The sequence below is a fragment of the Ochlerotatus camptorhynchus genome, unplaced genomic scaffold (assembly GCF_037179485.1).
Source record: "Ochlerotatus camptorhynchus isolate MF236.1 unplaced genomic scaffold, CSIRO-AGI_Acam_v1.1 ptg000530l, whole genome shotgun sequence".
In the NCBI taxonomy this organism is placed as follows: domain Eukaryota; kingdom Metazoa; phylum Arthropoda; class Insecta; order Diptera; family Culicidae; genus Ochlerotatus; species Ochlerotatus camptorhynchus.
Window position 1 is genome coordinate 2,989,081 of NW_027041014.1, and position 26,617 is coordinate 3,015,697.

At 39.2% G+C, this 26,617-nt stretch overlaps 1 protein-coding gene across 9 annotated transcripts in view; it reads left to right on the forward strand.

The window, feature by feature from the left end:
* Nucleotides 1–26,617, forward strand: part of Rdl (Resistant to dieldrin) — a 300,052-nt gene that overhangs the window by 136,769 nt on the left and 136,666 nt on the right. For 2 of the 9 annotated variants that reach the window (XM_065236174.1, XM_065236171.1), the window contains exon 4: nt 1,775–1,842. The exons of the other annotated variants lie outside the window; for them this stretch is intronic. In XM_065236174.1, the coding sequence (XP_065092246.1) occupies nt 1,775–1,842 (68 nt within the window). The remainder of the gene's footprint in view (nt 1–1,774; nt 1,843–26,617) is intronic. 9 annotated transcript variants of the gene reach the window in all.

The window sequence follows — 26,617 nt, forward strand, 5'->3', positions numbered from 1 at the left end:
GCCTATGTGCTTTCTATAGCTTCTAAAGTAGCCAGAATTTCTGTTGGGACTTTATATGCACTTTATCGAACTTGAAAGTGGGTTTTAACGCGGAAAGTAGAACTTTTGGTTGCTTGGGAAGAAAGTTTTGTCGGGACTTTATTTGAACTTCATGGAACTTGACAGTTCTGTCGGAACTTTATTTGGACTTTATAAACTTTATTTAGACTTTATGGAACTTGAAACTTCTGTCAGAACTTTATTCGATCTGTATGGAACTTGAAGGTTCTGTCGGAACTTTATTTGAACTTTATGGAACATGAAAGTGAGTTTTATCGTTGAATGCGGAACTTTTGGGTGCTTGGACACCGTCTAGTCCCAGTTGCCCTGGGTTATTACTCACAATCCGTGTCAAGCCAAAACCACCTCAAATCATTTTATTCAGTATTCATTAGGGCAAAAGACGCTTTCGGCAATACTGCTGCCTCTAGAGGGTCCCCTGACAATAATAGGTAAAATGTACTCCCGAAACCGCCATTTACCCTCCATCTCTGATAAACTGGTGTGCTGTTGAAAGCTCCATAGATGGAAAAATTTTCGAATACAAGACTTTTCACAAATACTGCTCAAATACTTCAAACTAACCTCGAAATACACCAAACCTTCAACCTACGACACCAGGATGAGTCCCAGCGCGTGCGTGTGACGCAGTTCAACGACAGAAATGAACGCGCACAGCTACAACAATAACAGTTTCAATGTCTTACCACTAGTGTTCACCAGATGTATTTTGTACCACCTTATCCACTGTCTGAAATTGTTCATTTCTGGTTGTTTCCATGGTTGCTCTCCATAATATCTTACTCAAATGTTCTTTGGTTTTATATACGCTTATGTTACACTTTATCTCATAAGTTGCCATTGTGACTTCCATCTGTTGGCATCCGCATTCTACTGCATTCCACAAGATTTTCCATTTCGATTCGGTTTCCGTATTTCAATAGTAAGTCTGTTTTGGTTTTCATTTTGTCAGTACAAATAAGCAATCAGCTAATTGCCAATTGAATTGAAACTGGAGCAGGCGATGGGGACACGATAAACGCTTGTACATAGTTTTTTATTGAATACATAACTAATGATTATCTTTTTGACGTTTACAGATTTTTCTGCTTCATTCAGCTCACAGTACTTTTTGATCTTTGACAGTATTCATAGTATACGTATCAGTGCACACGTGTTCCAGTACACGTTGAAGGCAACCTTTGATTTTTAGATTTAGTTTGATTTGATTATTTTGAAAGCTTAACGTAAAATAGAAGAACAATTGTACAAACCGGATAAAGATAAGACTCAGATTGAAAAGGATGCAAAAGACATCCGGACAATGAAATCCTCCATATAGGCTATTCGAGTTGCTAAACGTGAATTGATTGATTTGGTTTTCATAGATGAGAACCCTAGATTTACACATGAACCCATTACTCTTTAGTTCCACCGGTTTAAGTTCTATCGAGATCGTAGATCCCAACAATCGAAGTATGTAGACGTGAAGAAAACGAAATAGATCCAATCACAAACAGATCCAACTCAATGCTATATGAAATAATTGCAAACAGAAAATTCAAGTGAAAGCGTAGCAAATATACGACATACGAAATAAATTCTGAAAACAATGAAGTTGAACGACCCGACCCTGACGATCCCTTCCCCAAATTGAAAAAAAAAACAACACAAATCTTCGATCGTCCCGCAATAAAACAGTTATTCATATCCGACTTGCAAACTCTGATTCCAGGTCCCCCGGTGGAAGTTGGTGTTACAATGTATGTGCTGAGTATCAGTTCGGTGTCGGAAGTTCTAATGGTACTTAACAGCCTTCAGATATATTACGTATCGTAATTTTCCTCCCCCCTAAAGCAATATTAATAATACTCAAGAGAATACTCACACTAACTGCCAGCGGTAGCTGTGGGTCCAGGGGTTTGATGCTTGTCGAAGCGGGCGAAGCGATCTAGGGAAGCGAAGGTTGGGACGGATTGGCCAAGATATGTCTCCCTGCCCTGGATCGGCTCGTCCGGAGGCGAAGCGAGCTACACTCAAAACCCAATGCAACCGGGACCCACACTCTGCGTAAACAAAAGTATTATCTCTCTGTCTGTTGTTTATGTCGAGTGTATATTATACCTAATCGGAAAAACTGCATAATGCGATATGCTAATTTTCACATACTGTATTGACCTATATATATATATAACCGAACATGTATACGCTTTGTATATTAGTTTCTGTTTGTTTTTCGATAATCAACCTTCAGTTGAAGCCGATCAAACCGACGGAGGACTTCCTGAGTTGTATTTTCACACCAATTCCTAACTGTTGAATGTTGTTCTGAGACGATTTCAATTCACTTGACCGAAACGAAGCTGGCTCCCATGTCACGGAAGCTCATGCGCGCGCGGAGAGATGACACAAAGCAGTACTTCCATCATCTCTCCCTTTCTTCCTCTGTCGCGTCACCAAACAATAATGCAAGAAATAGCGAAAACAGACTCCCGACTGTATACTAGAATAGAATGCTTCTACTTTGTGCTAAAAAAAAAACATACAATATCGCAAAACCAGTTCCATATTCCTGAGCAACGTTTCGATCAGATCGGATGAAAAGTCGTTCAGTTCTTTTGTTCTTCATTATTTCCGTTGTTCTCATTCGACTTTAGTTTGCGTCTCACAGCCCTGAATACTTCGGTTGTGTGCATGCACGAGGGTACCATTGTATCGATATTATGCCATCAAGACTGTTTTTATTACTTTCTTTTCCCGCTCTCCCAGCGTCACACAGATCCATTTTCAACTGATTTTTTGTTTTTGTTCCGTGTAGGGTAAGTGGGGATAAAATTAATTTAGGAGGTAAAATGAACACTTGATTTTTTTTTAACAACTGATTGAATTGCCTGTGTGCTGAATTGGTGCTCATTTTACCTGCTATGTTAGTTTTACCCCCACTTCCCCTATTTGTTTCCAATACTTTTCTCCCTGCATTTCCTCATAATCTAAATGTGGCAGTGACTTTTTCTTTGTCTTACAGTTTTCTTCAAAGTGCAAAATTCATTCAGTTCGAAATCAATCATTTTAGTCTCGGTTTCCATCGATTTCCAATGAATCCCTCTTCAAGTGAAACATTTACGAAAATGACAACCAAGTAGGCTTCTTGTGGATACCGTACATGTCTACTTAACCGCTTTGTTCTCTAGTTTTATCGCGACAATTGATGTATGATTTTCTTTTCCGTTCAAATTATCAATCAAATAGGAAACTTCAGCAGCAAGATCAACTTGTTTGCAGATTGATGTAAAGAGAACACGCTGAAAAGTCATTATAGAATGGAACTCGCGCGGTCACTCGATCTATGTTGTTTTCAGTTTTAACCCTCGCATCCCGCATACAGTTTTCATTTGCGATCTCTCATTTACTACTGGATCTCTTTCTTACTCTTATCTAGGATTTTTTCCATTCCATTTTGCAATCATTTTTATTTTCATTACTTGATATAAATGCTGAAAGAAAGCGGTGGATTGTTCATCATGCGGCAAATTCGGAATCACCTTCGTTTGAGTGGAAATGGTAAGAAAAATGCTCGATGGTTTGAAGTTGATTTTAGGAATAATCAATTTTGATAAATAGGGTACGGCACAACATCGTCATATTCACTTCGCTTCGACATACCACCCTTAAATCGGCCATTGGTCAACTCCGTAGAATTTTTAATCCTAATTGTAATGTGAAATGCGCCTTTCTCAAACACTGTCGCAATGTTAACAGTTTATTTTCATACGTCGAAGAACGACGAGTTAATGAATGTTCGATTATTTATTGATTACCCTGGTACCTTGCAAGCCTTGGCATTACACTTGTAACAAAACGGTTACTTTTATTCTCCTTATTTTTATATAAAATCTGCTGCTTTAGGACACTTCCCAAGCTTAATTTTGGTTTTATCAAGCTCTCGAAGACCATGATTAATTCTTGAAGAGAACTTTAAAACTTCGATAAAAATTGTAATGGTTTATTTGTCAAGCCTCAAATTTCCAAAGGACTCCACGGAACCGTGAATCAATGTGAAATATTATAATAAAAATAATATTCATGAGAAACAATATTCATGTGTTCTTCTTATTTTTCCTGCGAGGTGACATAGTTTTTGCTTCTGATTTCTACAGTCGAGGCAACTTCCTTGCTTTATCCAGTTGTTTTTCCTTCAGCAGCGCCCGCAGAAGCACTTCCAGACGCCACACCCGCATACGTTATGCTACCGTTCTGTTATTCAACATATTGCTGTTCCATTTGCTGCTTTCGGACCTTCCGTTTGGGGCACGAATTCATCCGGTGTCCCTCCAGCTCACATAAGAAACACACATTTTTGTTACCCTCATAAAATATGTTTCCCTTCCGATTGAGGAAATGAAGCGATGAAGGAATCTTCTTTTTCTTGTATATATACACTAGGGTGGCTCATCATGATCGTTTGTTCAGAACAATGTTTTTTGGTACCATTTTGGGTCCCAACAAACTGTACATAATTTGGGGATGATTGGTTGTAATCCGGCTTTCAGCATTGCGTTTGTAATTTGTATGGACATTAGTATGGGAAAACCTACTTTTTGCATTTTCATTCCTAGGGACCACAATTGAACCATGCAACGGTGCTAGAATGTCTCTAAAAAAAAGTTATAACTGTTCAAATATTTATGGTTTAAATTAAATGCCAAAAATAACTTTTTCTGTCAACATTGCCGGTGTAGCATGGAAGTCAGATTTCAAACTGAAATAATTTCAGAGTTTCTTAACTTATCGATTTGGTATGTTCAGCTGAATTATTCAAAAAACAATTGCCCAATTGGGGGTAACCCCAGCGTAGTGGTTAGCATCCATACCTCTCACGCCAAAGTCACGAGTTCAAATCTCACCCCCGGACAAGTCATGAATGACCCAAGAGCGCTAAAGTGACTATAATAATAATAAAAAAAAAAAAAAAAAATTGCCCAATTGTAACCCACCCTAATTACACACCGCGGACACCGGTGTGAATATCGATGTCCAGCTCCATGGGGCATTTCTCATGGGTGACACGCTTCATATTTCCGTATTTTCCCAACACTGACGTTAGAGCAGTATCCGAGACTTCAAGTGGCAAATCATACACTCGCATGTATTGAATATTGCCACCCACAGGTGACATATGTACTTCCACTGCCTTACCATCGGCATAATTCAACAATTCTTCCCTATTGTGTCATAAAGCATTCAAAATCGGCTCCTCTGATTTGAACGTCTTCACAAAATTGGAAATCTCGCTCATGGACGGTCTCGGACTTACATTTTCTAATTCAAAACAAAGGGTGTTTTTAACTTCGATTCCAGACATCATCCGATTATTTTGTTATCTTTAAACGGCGATGAAAGAGCATAACATGAGCTGCAGGTAATGCACCGGAATAAGACTGGCTACATCCACGCGTGATCCAAATCGACCGGATGACTGCTGCGGCAACAGCTGCACTGCTTTTTTTTAATTCTTTATGAAAGCGATTTTTAGCCGACAGCTGAAAAGGCATTGAACTTGTAACGTTTCTTGGGTTGTGACGTGCTTCATTTTTGGATATTTTTTGCATCAAACGGTGAAAACACAGAATGGACAGTTTATGCAAGAGGATTCTATTTGATTCATTCATTATGCATTACAGCACAATACATTCAATCTCCAATAGAATAAAAAGTTTTCACTAAGTGAGGATTTCAAACCACAAGGAGAGATGGCCAAGTTGTTATGTTATGGTATTTTCTGTACCAGGATTCCCCTACATGAAAATCGATATTCGCTTACGATTTCTCATTGAATGGAGCACGAGTTGAAGTGGAGATGCACGGATGTACGGAGTTCGGTGGCGCAATAGTGACCGGTTTTGCTTACTGAGCAGAATCCAACAAACATTTTCAGCTTGATAAGCCTGTAAAGTAAGTGATAAACAGAATAAGCTGATTTGTACTGAAAAGCAGCAGCCAATAATTGTTAATATCACTTCTTCACACATTCTAGGTGGGGTGAAAAGTATCCTCCTTTGGAATGATTTGTTTTTATGTTTTTTTTTTTTAATTTTATTCCATATAGTCCCCTTTTAGCTCGATACCCTTATTCTAGCGATTTTCCAACTTCATGATCCCGTCCGAAAAGTAATTTTCCAGAGGGTCTGGAATTTTTTTTATTGATAAGCCATCTTTTGAGGTTTGGGAAGTGATAGTAGTTTGAAGGAACCAAATCGGGTGAATACGGTGTTTGCGGAAGCAATTGGAGCTGTAAGTTGCGATGCGCTTGAGTGCCGGCGCATTGTCTTGCAAAAAAAAATCGCTTCATGTGAGGCCGTTTTGCAGCGATTTCGGACTTCAATCGCTCCAATAATGCACAGTAATACTCGAAGTTGATGGTTTATCCTTTTTCAAGGCAGTATGCCATGACAATCCCAGAAAACGGACGCCATAACCTTTCCGACCCATCGAGCCTCCCTCGGCCGCTTCGGAACACTCTTGCCGGCGTCAGTCCTTTGCCGGACACTCATTCTGTTCTCTGGGGTGTAATAGTGGATCCAGGTTTCATCAACAGTTACCAATCGACGCCAAAAGGTCGCCCGATTCCGCATCAGCAAGTCCAAAGCAAGTTCGAAGTGCTCACGCGTTCGTGTTTTTGGTCAGGAGTGAGCTTGCGTGGCACCCAGCGGCAGGATAACTTTTTCATATGCAGAATCTCGCCCAAAATATGGCGTATGCGCTCAGTACTAACAACAATCAATACGAAACTAACGATTTTAAATTGGCTTATACTTGACTAGCCCATTAGTTCCAAGCATATCGACTAACGTACCCCATTCTAGTATAAATTCCAGTACTACACTATGTTTGTTTTGATTCGCTATGAAAGTTTGACATGATATAAAGATAAAATGAGGGGTTAGTGGATTTTCCTATGTTTCGAGGGGTGAATCGATTAGCTTGGGACCGAAGATAGTACCAGAGCTGAGCCAAAAAGTTGAGCTCGTTTCTTCGGGACCTTCTGGTCTTAGAGTTACCTCTATGGTACTAATCTTTGCGTTATCTGCTAGCTCGCGCACCTTCACTTTCCGGTCAGCCAACACCAATTCATGTATTTTTTTTGACATTGTCCTCTGTATCCGCATCGGAAGGCCTACCGCTGTGGACTTGATCGGTAGTGGAGTTGCGGCCAACACGAAACTCTCGAAACCAATATTAGACGGTGCAATCTGACGGAGCATTAGCCCCATAATATTTATCCAAATTTTCTTTTGTTTCCTTCGCCGTTTTGCCTTTCAAAAAATAACTTTTTTATGAGAGAACGAAAATCGTTTTTATCCATACACGCCAAACACGCCAACAAAAATCAGCTGTCAAAACAAAACTAAAGACAGTATCGCACTGAAATTTAGCATGTCTGCCAAAATATGAATGGACTACAAGACACCGTAACCTTTTTTGCAGTAGCAGCGCATTCTGGCGGTCAATGAGGTTACTTTTCACCCCACCTAGTATATATCAAAATTTAACCTTTTCAATTACTGAATAATCTGTACTCAGATAGTAAACTATATAATCACTTCTTTGGATGCATTTTTACAGTTTACTTGGTTTAGTTTTAGGTGTGTGCGATTTAAAAAAAATACTTCCTGCTTCTCCACCTAAAGGTTGAACACGAAAAAATCCGGTCACGAAAACCGTGTTGGGGTTTAAAATGCGTTTCATTTTTCAAAGTTAAATGTAACAGCTATACATTGGTAGGTATTTTGCTTATTGTAAAACAATTGTTCCAGTCTTCCTTCTTACCATCGAACTTTTCTTTGTACATGGGTACATGGATGGGTCGTCTTTTGTACGAGCCTTGTTTGGCTGCCAGATTTCATTTCCGCTAAAAATCCTTAGTTCCAGAGTATTGGCCGGATTCATCTCCTTGGGAATCACTGTGACGCTATTCTAGCTGTACCACTGTATGGTGAAATTTAAGTAGTGGCAGCTTGCCATGTCCGGCCTGAATAAGCAATCCACCTCATGCTGCTACAGAAAAGGCAGTAGTCTCTTCCGCAGGCACTCCTCCTGGTAAGTTTGCTGGTTCATGGTCCCAGAAGTAACGAAACACAAATACAGCTTGCTTGCCAGACAAGAAATATTTTGGGGAATTTCGACATCTGTTTAATTTTACGTTCTTCCGGGGTACTCTTTCGGTCAACTGAGGTATTCATTGCCAAGAATTTGATAGACACTGCCAGGAGCAGATGAACCGTGATTTTCGTTTCGACCGTGCAGGATCGCATCGCGATGGGCTTGCTCCGGTGAAGCCATGATGTAAACAAATGAACTTATCCTGACAACCACTGCCTACTATGAATTATACACTATTAGCATACATAATTCACCATAGTGTCGGGACTATACCTCTCCAACGGGGGAGTTTGGTATAGAGAGATGATCAAACCGATTTGTACCTTCCTAAAGTTGTCCTTGCTCGCTTTCTACTCTCTATATGCAATTCTCACACTGCCGTACTCTAGCGGAACTATCAATTCTATACTTTCATCTCCTCATCTATCGTATAAAAATTACCACTTTAGTCTGTTATTTGAAATTAGCATCTTCAACTATGTAAATCGTTGACTTCACGCAGAAGTAATACTAAACATATAGTCAAAGTATTCTCTTGTTGCCCCACAAAAATGTATTGCTGAGAAGATTTTATGCTTTGCTTTGCGGTTATTAAAAATTATTTCTGTTGATAAAATTGCTCAGCGCGGGGAAACATTGCCGTGATACATTTCCCCCAGTTTTAAGTAATGAAATGGCAGTATGCTTCTTTACTCAGAGCAGAATGTGTCCCGTTGTCTCACCGTCAACCTATCAGAACACAACATGCAGGAAGAGAATGTTGAGAGAGAAATTCAGAGTAGAGGAAGGTGGGACAATACGCGCCACGAGGTAATATGACCTAAAGCGTTTATAAAGCGTTTTTCGAAACCAATTGAAGGGTCTACACCTAGAATTAGTGAATAAACTACTGATCTATCATTTGGAAAACTGTTCGTATCAATTAGACTTAGTATAGCACGAGAAAAAATTGCGTTGGTTATACTACCCTGATACGCATTCCCCTAAAATTTCTTGCGTATGATGAAATTACTGATCGAGCAGTTCGACAACCCTAATAAATAGCATAAATTTTACCGAACGGTTCAGCTGTTCAGATTTCGGTAAAAATTGCCAAAGTCGGCGATAATTTCTAAGTGTGATGTTCAATTTTCTCTTCTACTCAAAGCTTATGGCAAGTGATTATCTTAAGGATTTTCTCCCTATTCAGGAATTCATGTACATTTGAAGGAACATTTTGCAACTTTGAAGTATAATTTCTAGAAAATTATAGCGAATGCAAACATGTTTTTTATGCTTAAATGATACTTAGGGAAATACAGAAATCTAGTCATAAGGAATTATCGATCCTTTTTACCCAACAACTTATAACTGAGGGAAAGGCATAAAGTCACTGAAATGGTCAAAAAATATATATTTTTTAAATTTATTGCACCGAATATTCTGGTTTAAACACCAGTTTTTCAAAGAACCAACAAAAATAGCGGACGCGTGACCTCAGACTTTGATGTTTTTCCGTAGATATCCTTTGGAAAGGTCCCAAAAAATTTCAATTCACCAGGCCTCCGGACAATTCGGAGGATTCACCTCTATTGCACATTGTTTGCTTTGTACCAAGCTACCGTATCTTTCGAGTAGATAAATTGACATCAAATCGGACCAAAATAGTACTGGGCCATCATGTTGGGCCACAGACGCCGATTCAGTAGAAAAAAGTGCTACATGTGGACTATTATAAAACTTCTACTCAGCGATCTCGTTGCAGAAAAGCCTTCCAGATATTTTCACGTTAGTTGAACAGTTCTTCGTCGAATGTCGAATTGATTTGACGTGATCTTAATCATTCACATTTAACCTTAAATTCTGCCATTTTGAGTACATATTGTCAAAAATTTCAGAATGGAGCAGTTTAACGCCCTCTCGTCCTTCTAAGATTTGCATGAAACTTTGCATAATTGTTTGTTATGGGCAAGGAATCAAATTTTTGCTAAAATTGAACCATCGTGAATCTAGTAAAACATTTAAAATGGTGCCGCTCAAATAAAAAAAAATGTAGCACGAAAACGGTGCTTCTGAGCGGTATGACGTCTGAGGCAAAGTTGTGAAAAATATACAAAAAAATGTTTTCAGTATTTTCAAGTAAAAGTAAAAAAAAAAATTGATGCCTAAATATTTCAAAAGATCTGGAATATCCGAAATAGTGATCAATCCATGAAATTGATCCTAATGCTGCAGTTGTTTGATGCGAAGTAGGTGGCATAATGGCGATCGTATTTGTTCACTGAACCGAAGATCGAGGGTTCTATCCCGAGCCCCTATTACCTACATTACATAGTTGATAGGGTCGCAAGATTTGCTAATCAACCAGATCTTAAAGATCTTTTTCTCAAACAAAAAAGTCCTCCCCTTGACAGCGTGTACATGCACAGATATTCTCGGTCTCTAATGGGGCTGTTCATAAACTACGTAGACAGTTTAGGGGGGGGTTGGGGGGGTTGACAATTATCCACGGCCCATACAAATTTTAAATTTTTTTGTATGAACAATTGTCTACGCAGGGGGAGGGGGGGGTCAAGAATCCCAAAAAACTGTCTACGTAGTTTATGAACAGTCCCAGTAATGGATTTCGAACTAAAGGGTGAGTCGATAATTATGGAGACACTTGAGATTGATTGGTAAATCGTCGCAGTGGCGTCGCGTCCACATGTGTAACCTGTGCACGACACAGGTGTAAACAATATTAAAAATGCGTTTAGATTTTGATAGATTTTATGGTCACATTATAGCTGTACTTATTTACTCCAGATCACAAGTGACCATGATTACACTATTTTATAGTGTGGTTCAATAAAATCTTTGACCTTGGTTTGCTTCAAAAAGGGTTAAATTCAGTTGGGATGGTCAGCCTAATCCCTAATGCATTGATTTCTAAGCATGTCAATATCACTACCATGACAAAATTCGTTAAATAGTGCACCTAAAAGCGAGCTCTTTTGGGTGGCGGGTGGCAAGTTTGTGAATGGCCAAATACCTGATGTAAGCCAAGCAGACCTTCTATCGCCTCTTGAAACATACCACCAATATTCCACAATACATGGCGGTTTGTACCACTGGTTGTAATTGAAGCTTTCAGTAGTCACGCGTCAAACGGGAGCAACACGGAAACAGCAGTCTGGTACGCTTTAGACGTTATCGTACTTGCAGACCGGTTTGAATGTGTGAGTTTAAATTAGAATAACATTTGTGATGTATAGTGCCCAAAGTGTGCATTTTTCGCTGTGCACTTGGATATCTGATTGCAGACAAAGAGAGTAATGGAGAAAGAGAGCGCAAAAGCCCGCTCTCACTCTCTTGTCAGTTGTGAATCTCTCCATTACCGATAGTTGCGCCGGTGCGCCTGTCAAAACTTATGAGCTTCCCCTGGTTCATTTTGATAGTGTTGTTCTGATGAATAAAGAGTTGATTAATTCAAGTTCGGTACCCAGGGAACTATGAATTTTCTCTAGATTTTGACATTGTTTTGTATCAAAAAATGTTTCCGGAAGTGTTTGACGGATATTCTTTATTACACTTCAGTTGAAAGAGTTAGCCTATTGATAAAAACGAGAATTCAAGCTGAACATTGCATTGAGTCCTAAGTAACATTGACAGATTCTATCCGTCGACTTTTTTTGTATCTCCACGGCCATGTAAATACATTTCCAAGTATTTTCAGCACACAGATCGATAAAAGATGCTTTTATCTAGCATCTAAAACGACAAATACAACAAGAAATGGTTATCTGCTCAAGTTATTAACGAAATAGAAAGTCGACGAAGAGAATCGATCAACATTACCTAGAACCTAATGCAATGTTCAGCTGGAATTAGTTAAGTTTTGCAATTCTTCCTACTTCGGTTAGCGCGAAACGGGCCATTCAAGTTTTGTTTATACAAGATGATAGGTTCTTCAAATGTTACGTTAGGTAGTGATCTTTTTTCTTTTATATTATAGTCATTTTAACACTCTTGGGTCATTCGTGACTTGTCCAGGGGTGAGATTTGAACTCGTGACTTAGGCGTGATTGGTATGGATGTTAACCACTACGCCGGGGTCGCCCCCAGGTAGTGATTACTATAGTGGTGGAGAATATGTCCCTCAAATGCATGGAGCATTGCTTACATACATGTGGTGGTAAACTATACCGAACAAAGCTTGGTGAACGGGTAAACAAATGAGGCACGCGGTTAAATTTTAAGGATGAGTTTGAACAAAATGATCGAGATTTGCGATTGACGCCCTCCATCAGAGCCTGTACAGTTGCTTTCAACCGTTTTTCTCAGTTCTATCCCACTTCCCCACGATTTTCTTTTCATTCTTCGTCACTCCTTTGGTCTACCGAAGTTCGCGCTTCATCATGGCCCAATAGGTTTCGATCGGACGGAGTTCAGGACTGTTTGGTGGGTTCATGTCTTTCGGCACAAAATCCACAGACTCGTGTAAAGTTTTCGGGCGTGCGTTTTGGCAACACTCTGCTGGCGTTCGTCCCGATTTGGGAAGTTCTGCACCTTGTAAGTTTTTAAGCCGGATCGTTTCTTGGCCCTCTGGACGAAACTTTGCGAAACATCAAGTTTCTTGCAATGAGCAATCAGCGCTCTCTTGGTTTTTTTGCACGTTGTTCCCGGTTTTTGCCAACGTCCTGGCTTGTGGTCCATTGGAACCTTTGAGACAAATCCTTTCGCGAACGGTTTGCTGATTTTCTTCCATCTCGATCGGAATCTCACTGACAACTGCACAACTGAACGAATGTAAACAATATACTCTAAAGAGCAACTGGACAAAATTTGGTTGACTTCGGTCAAGTGTGAAAAAGTTTCGCAAGTTTGAAAGTGTCGTAATAATTATCGACTTGCCCTTTATTCAAAAGGCCATCACCACTGATGTTAAAAGTACTGAATTACCAGAGTTTGCTCACTGAGAATAGATTGCTCATTTCCATGTCCCATTCGTTTGGATCTTTGTGCACATTTTGCAGGATTTGGTCAATCGTGGAGTAGCAACTTCGAACAGCGATAACCGCATCAATCATATCACTTGGCAAACTGACTTTCGATCCGAGGCCCTGAACCAAAGTGTATTATGATCAGTCATACAATATTATAGTGTTGTTGAATATGACGGTTTGCAACACATGTTTTAAAATGGTTTATCTTGAAAACCTGATATGGTCAAAATCTACATTTTACGTTAACAATATGGATGGTTTTTATCAGGACGTAATATACATATATTATAGATATACATTCCACACAACGAGCGTTTCTTTCAGATTTCCACTACACAGAGCACCACTGATGCTGGACGAACGCGAATCAATCCACCGCATGATGAACAACCACATTTTAATCCATATTCTTTTTTTTTCAAATTTCATTCTTCGTTACTCATTATCATCTTTAGTGGAAACCAAATCAAAATATAATTGACATTTATATATATACTGTATTGAGTTCATTGTTGGAAGCCAGTACGATAAATAATACATATCAACTAGTGCATATACCTATATCAGAAACAGTTCGTATTACCTATATCTATATATATCAAACGATATGCAAACTGCTAGAAACAACCAGCAAGCAGCAAAATAGAACCTTCGCTGAACGAAAAAAAAAAAAAAAAACAATGTATACGTAACTAATGTAATTCAAAATACTGTCACTACAGGACGTGACCCATTGCCCGCCTGCAAAATTTAATTTGTGATTTTTCCGTTTTCGTTCGGACAAATATTTATTTTAAATCGATTTCGTTCTTTGTACTCACATACTCAAATTCGTTGGTTCGTTGAAATCTTTGATTTCGATTGTTTTATTTTGTTTTGACATTATGTGTGTAATTTTATCTCATTTCCATTCAGTTTATCTTACCATAAAGATTTTTCGTCTCTTCCTCTCTAGCTCTGTCACTTTCACTTGGATATGATATACTGTCTGTCATTTATGAGTTTTTGAGCCAGGAAATCTTGATTGAAATCAGGACAGTTATGGAGAAGCCTCCAGCGTACATTTCTACTTTTGTTCTTTTCTGTCTCTAACTGTCATTTTTTTTCCCTGAAAACTGCAGAAACCAATCACCATCTTTTATGTTTCCTTCTCGTCTTCCCTTGTATTTTATGCGCTCTCGAATGCCAACCGTCTGGCAGACTCTAACACACTATCTGTCGGTTTCACTAAGTTCGACTGGTATAATTTGAATGAGTTTTCTTTCATCTGCCGAGTGGAGTGCTATCTGAAACTATCTATCTCGGAGCAATTTTCCTCATGTCGTTCGGTGAAAAACGTGCGAATTATGTTCCTGCTATGGTGGAAAGTCCTTCCCTCGGAATTTTGCTCGTAGACTGTGGAGAAAACTTTTTCCAAAGTACCGGTTTTTGATGACTTTCTGCTATTCGTTTGTGAGTGTTTTTTTTTGTTTTATCCTGTGACGTTCTCCGACGTTTCTCTATTAACTGTTGAAACACGAGCGACTTGATCCTGTCTCCGATTGAGCTGTCATTTGAATTTTGTTTGGATTTTGCTTCGATGCAAGAAAGAGATAGACAAATATCGGGAACGTCCAGTATGTCCGCTGCTTCGTGATACTCTGTGGAGGATTTCATAATTCGCACATTTGTCTTCGGATCACTCTCCTCAGCTGCGGAACTGACTCATGTTATGATTTTTGTTGCAGCTGAATTTTCAATTAATTTCCATTTATAATCTATCACTTGGAGTGTTTTCCTACTGGGATTAAGTTTTTTTCCCGACCTCGATGCTTCTAACTGTATTCTTTTGTTTTTCAAGTTCCCAAATCTTTGATTATAATTTTCTATTCTATCCCCGGAATTTAATCGTGCTCGCATGAATCAACTTTTAACTCGAGAAATTGCATTCGAAAGTACGATACCTGCCAATGTGATTTTTCTTCACACGACCACAATCAAGTCGAAATTGCGATTTTTCCGAGACAAACAGCCGCAATCTCTCAATCAATCAATGATGTGTGTGAGTGAGCGTGTAAATATACACTTGTTTGAAATTTTCCTTTTCTTTTTACTTTTCCCAATTGCGTTATTCTTCTTCTCGTATTAGCCCTCTGTGCAAGTTTTTCCAACATCTGTATGCCAGTTTAGCGTAAGCGAACGCATTGCAACCTAGAGTAGCGGTACCCCGGAATACACATCTACCCAGCAACGAGGGTAGACAAACAACACGGTACCGGCTATAGGAGCTTTTATTGAATGTGGCATTCTCCGAAGTTTGAACTTTTGAACCTACAACAACGACAAGTCAAATCACTTTGGCTCACCCGTTCCCGGTTAGGAATAATCTGATCCCACATTTACCCTTCCTACACTTGTGTGAAACTAGACTACTTTTGAAGAGTTGACTCGACCAGAATACAAACACAAGCTTAGTGGCAGATTCAACGATCTGGACAGTGAACATCGTGCTGGTAATGGTCCTGGAGACGGAATAACACTGCCAATCTGAATAGTTGCAAGATGTGAAATGTAGGTTAAACGGAGTTGTTTAAAAATGTATGTCAACATAGCTTATTGACTTGAGAGTCACGAGTGTGCTGGTTGGTAAGTCGCGTCAAGAGAGAAACAATAGAGGGAATCTTTATGTCAGAAAACGGTTCCATTTCGATTTATCGGTGTAGGTAGGATAGCAGAAAAATTATTAAACAATTTACCATGATAATTCTAAAGCACCATGACAGAGGGCCTGTGTGGAAAATGTAAACAATACATTTATAGATCGATTTCTCGCAAATCATAACACAACAAACCATCTGATAGCGCAAAGTTCCTCTAGCCAGATGCTGCTGTTGGTTTGCCTGATTGTGTCTTAATTCGCGTGAGGTCAACGTTAAAGGTAATTGTTTACATATGGCACATATATCCTTTTCACATGTTGCTCTATGATTGACAGATTATTATCTGGCGTTTTATGGGTTATTTTGGTGTTTCGAAGGTCATTTTGGCGTTATTCAGGTTAAGGTTAAGGATTTTCAGGTCGGTTTTGCGTACGAAGCATTTTTGCGTTCTATCCCAAGTAACAATTCAGCAACGATTTGGCATCCAATCTGATTTATGATGGTTTTATAACGGCAACGAATAGTCCATTTAGTATAAATACATCATTTTAAAGTGTTAATCATTCCTGCTTTTTGCTATTTCAAAAACCTTTTACAGTCTGGGCAGGAAGTGAAAAACTTTCTTTTTTTTAAATAAATTTAAAGCAGATCTCAATCCCTCCATAAAACTGTTCTGTAATTACCATTAGGTTTTAAATAAGAGCAAAAACCATATATTGTTGCATTTTAGGTTTCTAAAGTACATAATAAAATCCCCAATTACTCTATTTTTCAAATTAAGCTTATGGTAAGAAAATCTCGAAAGACAGACGGAGTACGATGAAAAATTTAAGTGATACTAATGACCGAAAGTAAGTCAATTTTTAGCAAAATTTACTTCTTTAGAACAACCTAAACCTTTACCATCAACGACTGAGCATCTGGCGGAGAAGAATGAAGCGAGCGTGGCCCTCGAATTAATAAAACATTGTCAAAGGCGTTTGCATCACGTTCTGTCTTGTGTTGACCATTTTGTATATGAAACAGTCTAAAAACAGACAAGCCTTCTCCGGATCTTGCGAATAAATGACGATTCAGCGAAAGGGAAAACTCCTCGAAAAAACTACAAGGGACAGCCCTAAGGGGATGTACGCAATGGTGACGTAGGACTACGTGGTCTTATATAATAAATCTTATTGGTTAACTGCAGCAGGAGCTTGTGATTTGTGTAGGAATAAGAATCTGAGCGGGATTTTCTTTGTTAATACAATTTAGTATGACGCGCTTGACATAGATGGCCCACAGCGACTCACGAAGAGCTACTGATTCCGATCAATAGCTGTGCGGCTTCTTCCTTCTTCTATAGATGTTCATGTGCGCTGCAGCTCGCTGCTTGCAGGCAGCATTTCGTTGTGTACTAGAAAACAATGTTCAATGCCGAAAACACTGCTGCTGCTACTGATGCCGACGACCGGACACCACCACACACGGTTATTAGAACTGAATCCGATCAGCGGTTGAGGCCAGCCTTGATAGCTAGCTGCTTGCGGGGAGCCTTTCACTGTATACCGGAGAACACCACCACTCAACACCGTTTGGTGAGACCGGATGGAATTCAACTTTGAAATCTGTGTTAGGGAAATCGCTTTTCGCAGGCAATCGGTGATAATTTTAATCATCATTATGAAAAAATGATAAAGTCTTAAATTTAACAGATGCGTAGGAATATTTCTGATAGATTGGTGATAAAATTATTGAAATTAGTCAAGTGGCTGCTGAGTTATTAACGTTAAATATATTTCATGATTTTGTTACGTGTTCCATTTTCGGTGTTCACAAAGTGTACCCTCATATAGAAATCACAGACGTAGTCCTACGTCAAAATTCATTTAAGTAAACATGCGTGCATCGTTTGATGGTACACTTTGGAAACCACCAAGAATCTTTTTCGGGAACGATTCCCTTTTATATGCGAAATGTTGTAAAACAGTATCGCACACTTTCTGAGTAACTGCTTCCAATCTATCTGGAGAAAATCGCCTGGAAGAACGCTGGAGTAAAACCTCGTTACAATGATCGCACAGCGCAACTAAAGTCTGGTCCACTTAGAATCTGGACTCTTTATTTTTTAAATAGCAGAGCTTCTAGTGGTCATATTTGGAATGATTTGATAGTGATTTGTTTTGAAAGTATACGTGTTTCAGTGGCGAAAGTTTCGTTGCGATACGTGCAGTATTGAAAAAGTTGTACTAGATGGAAGATGAGAAAAGAAAATTGATCCTGCACACCGTTTTGTTGCGGATGAAAAGCTTGGCTGCAAATTCCTTGCAAGCTCATTAGAATGCGGGTGAATTAATCGGCGAAAATAAACTTGAATTTGCAGGGGACATCACTCTGTGCCAGATAAAATTTTTGTCCGGGAACCTGCTTGAAATCCACCTGGACATAGGTTTTGTCGTCCAGGAGAAGGTATCCGCTCTCAAGTAACAATTAAAGCTGAACAGTAAGAACAGACGCTGATTATTGGTTGATTTAAGGTGTACAATGCTGTTTTACACGGGGCTGATTATATAGGGGAATTTACGTATTCTTGGCAATCTAAGCAGCGATCATCTTTCTATAGCCTTTTTCTTTAAGGAACGCACACATATGCAATATTGGTCTGTTTAAAATCTTTTGCTTCCAGCTGCTCTAACAATTTCAGTTGAAAGAATTGTCAAAAACTGTTTTGAAACGCTTTTACACAGATCCAATCTTCTCTAGTGAGAGCGACTATTGTGGGTAACATCTTTTTATTCGGCAACCTTTCTATTTGAGCTGCGTGTTAAACAGCTGTGCTTTCATCGGCAAATCGAAATCAGCAGCATTTTGTAGTGCGTGTGTTTCATTTCAAGAAAAGCCTGTTAGATTGCTTTTTCTCAGTGGTTAAAATAATATCAAATTGAAGCTGAAAGCCTAAAAAATCGTTTGAATGCATTCAGCGAAGTGTTTTCGTAAGAAAATCCAGCATAATTAGAGTTTCAATTTGGGTTGCCGAAAATAGTCTGTCATGCCGAAGCCGTCATTTACAAGCCTACAAATCAGCAATGCGCTACACATATTTTGATAGCCTGATTTGTTAAATGTCGTCAGTGCCTGTGTCAGTCGTTGTATTTCCAGCATTTTAGTTCTTCTTAATTCACTGCCTACCCTTATAATCCCAAGTAGCGTCAGCGGCAGGAAGAGGAGCTCTTTAGAAATAGCTCCAGGTAGAAGTTGGCTGCGACGACGTCGTATGTATTAACATTTGTATTCCTGTGTTTTGACTGTTATATTGCACTGAATTTTCAGACCGCATTCCAAAAAATGTTACTCAATTTTGGCACTACAATGACCATCGAAATAAATCACGCACTTGTGTTCACATTGTGTTTACTGCACTTGAAAATTAGAGAATTGTTTTACTGTCACCAGTCGATGTTTAGAATTCTGCATTGCTGTATAATACTCTTCAGGTTGCTGTTATTCAACTTAAATTTGACGTGCTTCAAGTTAATGATCATACCATTTGCCACACATATGCTTAAGTGGCCCAGTAGGTATGGTTGACGCTTGTGAATCAGCGACTGCCGGTTATATTATCAATATAAATATGTACATCCAATTTGTCAGCAACAAGGTAAGGCAATTCCATAAAAGTATATAAGATATCTTCCATTATTTTTTTGGAGATATAACTAGAAGGCTGAGCAAGGGTTGAAAAATACCTTAATGCCTGTAAAAACTTATACAACGGCTGATTAAAATCACCCGCGCTGAACAGAGGTTAACGTGGCCAATGTAAAACAGTTATTCGAACTATGGCTGAATTACAATTGATTAAACAACTCTTGTTAAGCATCAAATTGTAATCTGGGCTGTACTTCGTCAGAACCGGGTCGTACAGCACAGGCGCGTGTTCTGGCCACAAGATACTGCTTCAATTGTGTTGCTCCACGGAATGAACGGTAACCTGATCCTCCGGACGGTACTACGACTAGCACCGTATTTTTTGGCGACATCCCGATCAGAGAGTACTGGATTTCTCTAGATCGACCTCAACACCTTCCTGTTCAGCTACCGATCCAAAGTTCCAGCACGGCGTTTGCTTTGTACCTTCCGGGTCACACTTTTGTGATCACGGAACTGCTTGAGAATATCTACCACGGTAGAAACGCCAAATTAACCACGCCGAAATTTGAACGTGAGTGTGCAAGATCAATTTTCTTTTCTTGTCTTCCATATAGTACAACTCTTTAAAACTGCACGTATCGAGAACACTGAAGCACGTGTACTTTCAAAATAAATCGCTGTCAAAACATTCCAAATCCAACCACTAGAGGCGCTGCTATAGAATGAATAAAGTGTCCAGGTTCGAAGCGAACCAAACTTTATCGAAAGATTAACAAACTTTGACGTTTGAAATTTCTGCAGGAGACTTTGCTTCCATTAATGCTGCCATAGATCAAGTAAAATGGCTTTAGATAAATACAATTTTGTCTGCAAGATTTCTTCGTAAAAGCCATTTTAAAACCTTTCACATTTATTAGGGATTTCTTGATCATTTGTAGGATTGTAGGTCAATACTACTATTTTATAATCAATTCAATTACGTTCATGGGGCCTCCATTAGCTCAGTCGGGAAAGGCGCAGCTTTAGAGCAAGACCATGCTGGAGGTGCCTGTATTCGATTCCCGGTGAAAAATTTCTTGACCTTCCTGGGCATCGACTATGTTTGTACATGCCATACAATTATACTAAATTGAAAAATGGTAAACGCATCGAAAGCTCTCAATTAATAACTGTGGAAGTGCATCTAGAACACTAAATTGAGAGTACGCAATTAGCTAATATGCGATAAGCAATATGCTTGAAATGCGAAGAAGAAAAAGAAGTCAATTAAGTTCGTGATGTTGCCATCTCCGACCACAATGGACTGCTGTCTTAAATGGCATAACGAATATTTTGGCTGACCCCCATTTCGACATGGCTCACGATTTGACAATACAGTCAACTTTCAATTTCTCGATGTAGAAGCGATCGAAATTCAGAACAGTTATTTATAAGCCTATTAGTACGATTCTAGAAGAAGTTTGGGTCCGAAAAGCGTATTTGTTTATCACGCATCCAAAGTAAAACTCGATCATTTACTTCAAACGTAGAAAATATTAGTAAACTAGATTTTTCCTTCGACATATGGAGTGAAATTTGTCCCTGGGATCGTCAAGATCGGTTGCAGGGGAATCTGAAGGAACGGCTCAAATCATCGATATAGAAAGGAATATCAAGATTAAGAATATCGAGGAATGGAGAGTTGACTGTATTTCATATGTATGATATAATATTCTTCGCATAGATACTTCAGAAATAAAAACTTGAGTAGATCCTTCACCCTGCGGTAGATCTGTGCGACCATATGAACGACTACGCTTACAACAACGGCTGGAATCTCGTCAACAACGGCTGGAATCTCAATCGGAAACTGCTGAAATCATTGTCTGGAATGACCGGAATCACATCGGGACCTTCAGGATCTCCGTCTGGATCTCCGTATGGATCTCCGTCTGGATCTCCGTCTGAATTTCCGTCTGGATCTCCGTCTGGATCTTCGTCTGGATCTCCGTCTGGATCTCCATCTGGATCTCCGTCTGGATCTCCGTCTGGATCTCCGTATGGATCTCCATCTGGATCTCCGTCTGAATTTCCGTCTGGATCTCCGTCTGGATCTCCGTCTGGATCTCCGTCTGGATCTCCGTCTGGATCTCCGTCCGGATCTCCGTCTGGATTTCCGTCTGAATCTCCGTCTGGATCTCCGACTGGATCTCCGTCTGGATCTCCGTCTGGATCTCCGTCTGGATCTCCGTCTGGATCTCCGTCTGGATCTCCGTCTGGATCTCCGTCTGGATCTCCGTCCGGATCTCCGTCCGGATCTCCGTCCGGATCTCCGTCCGGATCTCCGTCCGGATCTCCGTCCGGATCTCCGTCCGGATCTCCGTCCGGATCTCCATCCGGTTCTCCGTCCGGATCTCCGTCCGGATCTCCGTCCAGATCTCCGTCCAGATCTCCGTCTGGATCTCCGTCTGGATCTCCGTCCAGATCTCCGTCTGGATGTCCGTCTGGATCTCCGTCTGGATCTCCGTCTGGATCTCCGTCCGGATCTTCGTCCGGATCTCCGTCCGGATCTTCGTCCGGATCTCCGTCCGGATCTCCGTCCGGATCTCCGTCCGGATCTCCGTCCGGATCTCCGTCCGGATCTCCGTCCGGATCTCCGTCCGGATCTCCGTCCGGATCTCCGTCCGGATCTCCGTCCGGATCTCCGTCTGGATCTCCATCTGGATCTCCGTCTGGATCTCCGTCTGGAAGTATCTGGAATTTCCTTTGGAATCATATGGAATTCAAGTCATGAATGTTTGGTATCCACTTAGGACTGCTGAAATCATCGTTGGGAATGCTCAAAATCCATCAGGAACATCTGAAGTACCGACCAGGAAAGTCTGAAATCCAAGTTAAGATTAAGACATTCCCAGCTATTTTCAGTGCATATATCGTTAAAAGAAGCTATTATCTAGTATCTAATACGACAAACACGACGGGATGTAGAGAGTCGATCAATGTAACTTAGGATCTAATGAATTGTTCAGCTTAATATGCAATCGCCGTTGGAAACAATCAACGAATATTTGCGAACCGCAGGGATATAGGGCAGGTGTAGCAAGCAGTGCTGAGATTTGTCGCGAGACTTTCGCGCGATATTGGCAAAATTGTTCGTGACATAGTCACTGACAGACTTGATCCTCAAAAAAAAACCTTCGTCAAAATATCATTCATTTTTTCGTCAATGACAAAGATTCACCTGGTAACATTAAAAATCTACACATGTTCGTCACTGACAGTATTGTCATTGACAGTTGACCTGGTTTGCCTTGGCTATGACTGTTAGCTCAAATGAGTGACCAAAGCAGAATTGTCAATATCACCGTGTATTGTCGAGATTTTGCAGCACTGGTAGCAAGTTATGGGGATTCCATAAGCCAGCGGTTCTCAATCTTTTGACGTAGGAATGCGTCTGTGATTTCTATATGGGGGTACACTTTGTACAAAACCGAAAATCGAACATGTAACAAAATTATGAAAGATTTTGAACGTTAATAACTCAGCTGCCCCTGGACCAATTTCAATAATTTTATCACTAATCGATCAGAAATATTTCTACGCATCTGTTTAATTGAAGACTTATTCATTTTATAAAATTTCACTATTAAAAATTGCACGAATGTGCAAATTTTGCTATGATAGTTAAAATTTTCACAGATCGCCTGTGAAAAGTGATTTCCCTAACACAGATTTCAAAGTTGAATTCCATCCGGTCTCACCAAACGGTGTTTATTCAATCACCGCGTGGTGAGTGGTGGTGTTCTCCAGTGCACAACGAAAGAGCGAGCTGCAGTCCGCATGAGCATCCATAGAAAGAGAAAGAAACCGCATCGCTATTGATCGGAATCAGTAGCTCTTCGTGAGTCATTGTGGGCCTTCTATGTCAAGCGTCAAGAGTATAAACAGAGAGAACCCCGCTCAAATTCCTATTCCTGCACAAAACACAAGCTCTTGCTGCAGTTAAGAAATAAGACTTATTATACAAGACCACGTAGTCCTACGTCACCATTGCGTACAAACCCATAGTACCCACCTTGTAGTTTTTTTTTATTGCGACCTACTTGAAGGTGAAGTTCACCGCTCCGAAAAAATAAAAATTCGTTTTTATTTGTCTAAAAGCATTGGAAAAAGCCATAAAACATCAGAAAACATCAAGATTTCGAATTTTATAATGAAAATTCACATGTAAAAACATTTTTCTGTAATTCATCATGGCATAAAGTTGGATTCAAAAAACCACAAAACATCGATTTTTCGGTTTTGCTGAGAGTTCATTTTTTTTTCATGATCAGAGTATTATTTTTATTACATGTAAATTTTTTTCAAGAATCTAAGGAAGAAACTGATATTCTTGGATGTGTGATAATTTTATAAAAATAAAAATGTGCCGATTTTATTTTTATTTTCGGGGCAGTAAACTTCCCCTTAAGATATGCCATAAGCTCGCGACCCACGAATATTGATTACATATTGCATTAACATAAAAAATCTCTAAAAAGGCATAATATCAAAACAACAAAGAGTTATCAAAACTAATTAAAAAGCATCTCAAAACCATGAAATAAGTTAGAAGTAAGAGAAAAATCTGCTTTTGGTTTAATCAATACGTGGCAATTAACACAATTTCCTCAAAACGCTCAGAAGATTTTTCAAGCCGTCCTGGATACAAAAAAAAAAAAATATCACCGAAATAACAAAAAACCAAAAATGTCCACAAAAGTTGCCAAGAATAGCTTTAAAAACGCCAAATTTTCCAATGATTCTTTTAAATGGCTTGACTGCTCCTCTAATAATTTTGAAACGTCAAAATGATCCGTAAACGCTAAAAATGGCCTAGACTAGATGACCAAATGGGCTTGAAATCACCATAAAATTTAAAACCAATAAGATCCCAACCAGCGTTGCCAGATTGTTTTCCAGCTTATCGGTACCAACAGTTTAAAGAAATCGGTATTTATCGGTATTTATTATCTCGATTAATTTTAGATTTTTGCCGTTTTTGATGTCAAAAGTTCAAACTTTTGGACTTAGAACGGATTTCCTTTCCAGGAGAAGCCGGAAGAAATTCCCGAGCAATGTTTGAAGTAGCTTCTAAACGAAACCGAAAAACACTTCCAGAGAAAGTATAAAGTAGCTCTACTGGAGGAAGTTTGAAGATAGTTCTAAGAGAAGTCTTCCAAGACTACTATTGATAAACTTCTGATGACAAGTTAAAGAAGCTTTCGGAAAAAAAAAAAATCGGATGCACATCCAAAGAAAGCCTGACAAATCTGAAACAAATTCCAGTTGTAACCATTTCAATGGAAAGCCAGAAGAAGCTCAGAAAAACCTTTCAATAATTGCCGAAAAAAAACCTAAGGCGATACTCTAAAAAAGTCTTAGTGTAAAACTTCAAAGGCACAAATGTCAGCTTCCACAAAACATACAAATTTGAAATCGCTATTCTCTGTTTGTAGTAGCACAGCAAACAAGAAAAAGGTAAACGAACGAAATTTCTGGGAGATACATTTGGTGGACTTCAAGGAGAAGTTGGGGAAAATTCCAGAAGAAAGAGATTTCTTGGGGATGTTAGCTTTGCACAACGTTACCTGAAGTTCCTTACATGTTTTAATGATCCTGAGTAATTTTTCCTAATTTTTATAAAACTTCGCTGAAGACCCAACAATGCGCATGAAATGCACTTCGAAATATCACATAATTCCTCGGAGCTCCTTGAAAGTTCTTGAAATTTCCGTAAAGTTTATTGGGCTGTTTTGAAGTCCTCTGATCTTCCTCAAAGTACTGGGAACTTCCTTGATTATTATAAAACTACCAGAAAATCTTTAATCTTCTTTGAAGGTATCCGGACTTTCATGAAGGTTTCAGAACTTCTTAAGTGCTCTCACAATATTCTTGTAATAAATTCATGATCAGCATTGAAGCTCTCTTATCGTCTCGATTTTTTTAAATTTTTAAAAGTTCTCGAAACTTGCCTCTAACAATTTTCTTATATTCATATTACTTCTCTTAAGCTTCCAAAATTTTCATGAACCTTTCGATACTTTGCTCAAGTTTTCGGAAATTCTCCGAGCAATTCAGGCAATTTCATTTAAATCAATTGATCCTTTCTGATGTTCTCAGAGCTATGTTCTCTGAATGGCCCCGGAAAAATGGAATAGTCCTGAGAACCGTTAAATTTCCTTGAAGTGCTTTGCATTTGTGAAGTTCCCAAAATATTTTTGATGTTGCCATAGGTTTATTGGAGTTTCTTTTTTTTTTATTATGGTCACTTTAACACTCTTGGGTCTTTCGTGACTTGTCCGGGGGTGAGATTTGAACTCGTGACTTTGGCGTGAGAGGTAAGAATGTTAACCACTACGCCGGGGTCGCCCCTGTTTATTGGAGTTCTCTGGACTTTCCTGAAATTCCCGGCTTCTCGAATTTTAACAGAATTTAATGAAACTTTATTTAATTCATCGGAACTTACTCTGACAGATCTTTAAACTTACCCAAAAGTCTGAACTATTCTGAATATTCAGAACTTCTTAAAAATTCCTGCAGTTTTCCCGAAGGAAGAATGAAACCGCAATAAATCACTTTAAGCATTCCTGATGTTCCGGGGAAGTTGAAAAAGCAAACTGGCGGGAGAAGACGGAATAATCTTTCGAGCTAAGCCAGAAGAAACTTCCAAGCGAAGTCGAAATTTCTTTCCCGTAGAAATCGGTAAATTACTTACGGGGTAAGGTGAAACAAAATTCCAAGGGAAGATGGAATAAAATTTAGAAAGGTAAAAATTCAACATATTGATGGACTTAATTATTCACTGAATAAAAGTATTTCTTGATTCCCAGGAATTACCAGGATGATTCAGCAGTTGAATCTCAATTCCTGGGTAGCCAAAATCGGCGAGGAAATGGAAACATTAATCGAAAGAGTATCAGGCATAATACGGCACTAAAAATAAGAGATATTCAAAAAATTAAAGTCTCTCACAATGGTTCCCTCCAACAGTTCAGCGTGGACAGGCAATCATTTTGATTATTATAAAAAATCGGTATGAATCGGTATAAAATCTAAAAAATCGGTATTCTGAGAAACCATATCTGTGTATTGGTATAAAGTTCGAAAATCGGTATAAATACCGATAAATCGGTATATCTGGCAACGCTGATCCCAACACACAGT